Raw genomic sequence first — 6,705 nt, forward strand, 5'->3', positions numbered from 1 at the left:
TCCATAATAATTGAGGTCATTGTTGTAAATTTTTCATCAGAAGTGGTATGAAGTGTATATATCTAAGCACTTGAACACAAAAATGCTGTCCCGCTCAACAAAGCTTTAATATATGCTTTGCCATGCAAATATTAAAAGCACTAGTTAAGAAAGTAATTGTGCTATGTATTTGGTCTTTATCTCTGATGGGGGCCCTAGGGAGAGACTGATGCCAGCAGGTACGTTCTGCACCCATTTTCTCAGTATAAACGGTACAGTTTTCTATCACACAAGTATTTTACCTATACAAACACCGTAAACTTCTTTTTTTACTCCAAGAAAAGTTGGGTAAACATGAACAGTGAATTACTTACTTTGGTAAATTTGGCGTCTCTGAATAGGATAGACCAGGCATCCCCAAACTGTGGCCCTCCAGATGTTTTGGCCTAAAGCTCCCATGATCCCTAGCTAACGGGACCAGTGGTCGGGGAAGATGGGAATTGTAGTCCAAAACATCTGGAGGGCCGAAGTTTGGGGATGTCTGGGATAGACATTAAGAGCCTAAAATCCCTTCTAATGCTGTGTGTATATGTGCAACAGAGATAGCTTACAGACCACTTACTAGCATTAAGGCTACATATAGCAATGTTAAGTAATCCATGACCAAATTTGAGGATCATACTAAACTAGGAGTGGAGAACCTGAGACCCTCTATATGCTAATGAATTAAAACTTCCATCCTCCCTGACCATTGGCCATGCTCACTAGGGCCGGTGGGAGTTGGAATCCAACAATATCTGGTGGGCCACAGATTCTCCACCCTCGGGTTTAGCATGACATGATTGAGCATAGCCTCCCCCAGGTCTCCAGGTTCAGAATCTTCCACTTCTACATTTAATTAATCACAGCTTCCCGAGCACCTAAAACCACAATTTTAAAGTTTCCCTCTGGCAATTAACTATAGTTAAGTGTTGATGAGTTTGACACACTGGACAACACAACAAACTGTGGTTAAGGAAAAGCTTTCCACACCCTGGCTGCATAGGAAAGGAGGGAAGTATACAAGCAGAAGCTAGGCTCATTAAGTGACAATGAACCATGGTTCAATGTGACATCTGAACCCAGATTACAAATATGAATCTAAACAGAGGCAAACACAGTATTAATCTGCCTCTGTAGCTTTCCCTTTCCCACATCCAGGAGAACAGAATAAGACAGCTATGATAACTAAGGCTATTTATAAATAGATTTTATTTATAAAGTTGATTTACATAAAATAGGATACTCTTTAAAAACTGCATATATACATCTCAACAAATCCTAACAAGTGCATACAAAAATACCTTCAATACATTAAAAATAAAACTTCAGGGTTGTTTTTCTCCAGAGAATTGAACCTTCACACCAGACCCCAAAACAAAATACAAAGTCTTGGACATCATATGCAACACAAACAGTTTTACACTCCTTTAGCATAAAATGTTAGGAAACTTTACCTAAGTTGTATAAGGTCTCAAAACGTCCTAGCTGGCAGTGTTAAGAAGTCAAGGGTGCAACAGACTTCTACAAATATTTCCTCTCCAATTGCAATTTCTAGAGATTTTTGTACAAAAATAAGTCTTCATATCAACAGTGTTCACACAGGCAGTTCAAGTTACATGTATAAAGTTAATTTCTGACATGGCAATAGTCCCCTTCCCATTCAGAAAAAAGGAAGCATCAAGTTTTAATTATTTCACCCCTTCCCATATAAAAAGTATGCACGTATTAAATGTGGAAGCCCAGTAATCTCCATCTGCCACTGGAATCAGAAATAAGCTTTTTCATTGGTAATTCAAGAACTCAAGAGGGGCCACCATATACTACTGTACAACAGCAGGTATAATCTTTGGCCCCTATTACCTATTTACATAATTGCACTTTTTTAAAAAGAAAGAAAGATCACAAGCCACTAGTCTTTTGTTTCATGAAAGAACAATGTCAGATGTCACAAGGATCTGAGCGTTCGATATCCTTTGCAATGAGGCTCAAGGGAAGTAGGAAGCATGTTAAATTAAGGGTCCTTGTTGCTCTTCTGCTGCATCTTAACGGGTGCCTGGGACAATGAGGTACTGAAGTTCTACACAGCACTCTTTTCAGTGTTGCTACAAAAGAAAACAGAAAGGCCATTAGGAGCACATAACTGACAGATCCAGCGGGGCTGAGGGGAGCCATCCAGGGCTTTCTCCCCTGGTCACATAGCTAGACTAATCCATGCAGTGAACTCTTTTACGAGTTCCGTTAAAGCAATTCAGGATGTCCCATTGAACTCAGTGTGGCTTACTTTTGAATACACATATATAGGATTGCACTGTTGTTGTCTATTCTCCAAGCAAAATGTGAAATGAGTGAGAAATGAGTGTGTCATTTCTCAACACACTCTCCTCTATTTTGTCAAGAAAAGTGGTGTCTTCTAAATCTACCTTTTTCCTGCTTTCCTTAAGAAAATATAACTGGGCTTGTAAATGGCAGAATTCTGACCAATAATTTCTTGCATGTCCACCAGTATGTGAACGTACCTGTATGCAAATTTCACTGAAATCAATAGGCCCTACAAAGCTACAGTATTTAGAACTGGGGGGATTCAACTGCGATCCTATATCCACCCCTGGGAGATTGGAGTAAGCCACACTGAACTCTGTGGGCCTTACTTCAGAGTTGTACAGGGCTGCACTCTTAGTTATCCTGCAAGGCAAACTCACCCCAAAACATTTTAAACCTATATCTCTCTTCCTTCCAAATGAGAAACACAGGTAAGCAGCTGCTACAATGCAGCTGCCAACTCAAACAAAACTCAGGATGAGAAACAATTCAACTGCAAGCAGTATCCATCCTGAGATTTGAATGTTTATAAGTTATGTAAAACCACTGGCACACACCTTTGAAGTGAAGTTGATTTGGGTGGCCCTCCCCATTAAGAGAACCATATTCAATAGTGCATTTAAGACCACCAACTCCAAGCCCGTTTTTGTGGTAGCCCCATTCATTTCAATGGAACTTTAGCACCACTGAATTCCTTCTGCATTACCAGCTTCAGTCAATTTATTCCAGCCTTCACTGGAAACTTTCGGATGCAAGCAATATTAAAACATCTGAGTCATTCACATGACTGTCTTGACCTGCAGTGGCCCGTTTCAGTTAATCGGTGCCAACTTCCAGCCACACCAGTCAGTGATGGGCCCCTGCCACCCTGGCCAGATCAGCTTCAGATCACCTGTGTGATCATGTGCCAAAATCCCAATCCAGGTTGACAGGAGCGTGCTGCTGCAGCATGGGCATAACTGTCTAACCCTGGCTGACACAGCAATGCAGCAGGGGATTGTTTAAAAACACAGGTTGTGTGTGCTATGTGAAGAGTTTTTCTCTGAAACGACTCCATGAAAAGACTACAGCAAAGAATCATAGAAGTTGGAAGGGACCCTGGGGATCATCTAGTCCAACCCCCAGCAAGTCAGGAATATGGGGACCAAACCTGCAACCTTGGCATTAAGAACTTTCTGAACGGTTAAGAGCTGTTCAAAATCAGAAGGCGGTGGGCTCCTTCCTTGGAGGTTTTAAAGCAGAAGTTGGATAGCCACCAGTCCAGGATTATTGGACTAGATGACCCTTGGGGATACCTTCCAACCCCACTAGTCTACAAAGAAACATTGGCCCGCTTAGCACCTCCTCTCATGCAGCTATACCTACTGGGAAGCATGTCCCGCTGTGTCCGATGGGGCTCCCTCTCTGCCACTTACCTGAGAGCGAGCTCCCTCGACGGAGTCGGCGGTGGCGGCTGGGGGTCAGTAGCTGCCGAACCAGCTGGTGAAGTCGAGCAGCTCCTGCTCCTCGGGGCTGAGCGCCCCCTCGTAGCCGCTCTCGTCCGAGGAGTACGCCGAGCGCGGCGAGCCGGGCACCGAGCTGCCGTCGCGGCCGTCGAAGGAGGGCGAGGCGGAGGAATACGAGCTTCCGCTGCAGCCTCCTCCGCCCGCGCAGGCGGCGGCGGCGATGCGGCCGGGCTGCAGGAGCCTGTCCTGGAAGGCGGAGCTGACGGCGTCGTGCTCGTCGAGGAGCTGCTGCAGAGCCCTGATGTACTCGACGGCCGAGCGCAGCGTCTCCACCTTGCTCATCTTCTTGGCGGCGGCGCCGTTGGGCACGTGCTGGCGCAGCGTCTGGAAGCCCAGGTTGACCAGCTTGACGCGGTTCCTCTCGCGCTCGTTGCGCCGCGCCACAGCCGCGGCCCCGCCGACGCCCGCCTGGCCGGCCAGGCCCGGGAATGCCAAGCGCCGCTTGCAGCGCAGCAGCTCAGGCGAGCTGGAGCGCCGCTTGGCGCTTTTGCAGCGCGACGAGGAATGCGCAGCCGGGCCGGGTCCGCCTTTAGCAGCGCCCCATTGCGGAGGCTGCCCCGACGGAGAGGGTCCCGCCTGCAGCCGGATCGCCAACGAGGAGCCCGGGTGGGCGCCGCTGCCGCCCAAAGGGAAACCCTCGCCAGGCGCTTGTTGCATGGCCGTCGCGATCGCCCCGCCGTTCATCTTGGGGCATCGATGTTCCCGGCTCTCGGCCTCGGTGCCTTCGCTAAGATCCGGAGTTTGGCGCGCAAAATCGAAGCGGCGGCAGGCTCGAGTCGGCGTTCCCTTGGGACGCAAAGGTGAAGGCCGGCTGGGGTGGGAAGGCGCTGGACCCGGGCGCGCCCCGTCCCCGCTTTCCTTCCTTCCTCGCTTCGTTCCTCCCTCTTGCTCCTCGCGCGCTGCCCAGGCACCTCTGCAGCCAGCGCCTCGCCGCTCTGCCCCTTATCAACACGCGCTGCTGCCGCCACTCGCGGGCCCCCGGCAGCAGCACGCGACGCGGCGCGCGCCGCACACCCCGCGCGCAACCCCCTGCCGCCCGCTTGGCTCCCGAGCCGCCTCCCACCCAATGGGAAGCTCGCTTGGCAACTTCGCGCGCCCGGCGCGTGGCTCCCGGCCGAGGTTCCATAAACAAGCCCTCCTCCTCCTCGCGAGGCGCACGCGCTGCGCCTTATTTGCATCCCAAAGCGGCCCGGCCGGGGGCTGCGCGAGCACCTCGCCCAGCACCTGAGCGAGCAGCGCCTGGTCAGCAAGCTCTGTCCCCACACACACAACTTAAGGAACTTGGGAGTTCAGCTGCTAACATAAGTAGCGTCTGTATTGGGGGGGGGGCGTCTTAATATTGAGCCAGACCTAAGGTGCATGCACTTGACAGCTAGTTCCTAGGATTTCAGGGCCTGATGGGCAGGTGCTACAATGCACTTGGGGTGAGGTGTGCCTCAGTCTTCAGGATTTCAGTTGCATACCTATATATAAAAGTATAAGATGCCGCCTTATGCTGAATTAAACCTTTGATCCATGTTGGTTCAGTATTGTTTGCACTGACTGGCAGCAGCTCTGCAGGGTTTCGGGACAGGTTGCTTTCCTAGCCCTACCTGGAGATGCTGGGGATTGAGCTAGAGACCTTCTGCATGCAAAGTGGATTCTCTGCTACTGAGCCCTGCTGCATAAACTGGGCACCTACAACTTCAAATGTTTGAGGTTGTTTTCATTACTTTGGGCACCCCAGAGACCCAGATGGTGTGGGGAAATTTCATGGGTACAGCTGTTTGTCTTGAAAGGGCGTGATCCCATATTTCCACTCCATATGCTGATTACCATTTTGTCTTTTATAGGGGTGGGTGGGGGGGAAGACATGCAGAGTGCCAAAGCGTTTATATAACATTGATAACATTGAAGAGAAGAATCCTTGGAAAAGACCCTGATGTTGGGAAAGATTGAGGGCACAAGGAGAAGGGGACGACAGAGGACAAGATGGTTGGACAGTGTTCTCGAAGCTACAAACATGAGTTTGACCAAACTGCGGGAGGCAGTGCAAGACAGGAGTGCCTGGCGTGCTATGGTCCATGGGGTCACGAAGAGTCGGACACGACTAAACGACTAAACAACAACAACAACATTGATGTCATCCACACACCCCTAGGAAGTGTCTTTTCCTCTCCTGTTCAGGTTCAAATGAATGGAATAAGTAACCTGTCCTTTCAGGATCACTTTGTTTAATGTAAATGGCAAAACTTTCTCTGGCTGTATGTTCTCTGGCTAAAAGTGATACACAATGATAATAAAAACATTGCCATTGTCCCCTTTGCAAAAACTGTAAATTGTCAGTTCTGCTGCACAGTTGTTTATACAACAACAAGCCCTCTATGCAACACATATTTAATTGCCACATACAAGTCTTTCATCAGTTGTAGTTTTGAAAGTGGGGTTTTTTAAAAGACGATTTGTTGCCAAAATATACTGCATCACTCTTTTAATCTGGATTGGAACAATCTGGTTCTTTCCCCCTTCTGGCACGAGATAGCAGCGTTAGCAAATCTTCCATTGGATTCAGCACTTGTACTGTGTGGACTGAGAACAATCTAGTGCTTACCCAGAAGTTGGAACCTGTCAGTGTGAAGACCGTGAAACATATGAGGGCGGCAGATTGCAACACTGGGGATGTTTCCCTTTCTGGCCATGGTGGTCTTCAAATGCAGCAGCAGTAAGAAGGTTATTCACGCCCAGTCTCTTACCTGGAGAATTTAAACAGAAGACTTTCTTCTGAGCATTATCTCTTCCCAGAACTGATTTAGCATGGGTTGATGATATCCAGCCTCTTTCTCACAGATGGCTGAAAAGTTTCTTCATGAAAATTTTGATT

At 48.4% G+C, this 6,705-nt stretch overlaps 1 protein-coding gene across 1 annotated transcript; it reads right to left on the reverse strand.

Annotated features, from left to right (window-relative positions):
• Positions 1-1,212: 1,212 nt before the first annotated feature.
• Positions 1,213-4,902, reverse strand: ASCL2 (achaete-scute family bHLH transcription factor 2). Its single transcript, XM_035134659.3, has 2 exons — positions 3,756-4,902; positions 1,213-2,123 (listed from the first exon to the last, which is right to left on the reverse strand). The coding sequence occupies exon 1, from the start codon at positions 4,527-4,529 to the stop codon at positions 3,801-3,803; it is 729 nt and encodes a 242-aa protein (XP_034990550.2). The 5' UTR covers positions 4,530-4,902; the 3' UTR covers positions 1,213-2,123; positions 3,756-3,800.
• Between the last annotated feature and the right edge of the window lie 1,803 nt (positions 4,903-6,705).

Source organism: Zootoca vivipara, chromosome 1 (assembly GCF_965207765.1).
Source record: "Zootoca vivipara chromosome 1, rZooViv2.hap1.1, whole genome shotgun sequence".
NCBI classification, from domain to species: Eukaryota; Metazoa; Chordata; class Lepidosauria; order Squamata; family Lacertidae; genus Zootoca; species Zootoca vivipara.

What these genes read in the sequence shown, in the direction of transcription:
- ASCL2 (XM_035134659.3), bottom strand. Translation starts at nt 4,529, where the DNA reads ATGAACGGCGGGGCGATCGCGACGGCCATGCAACAAGCGCCTGGCGAG.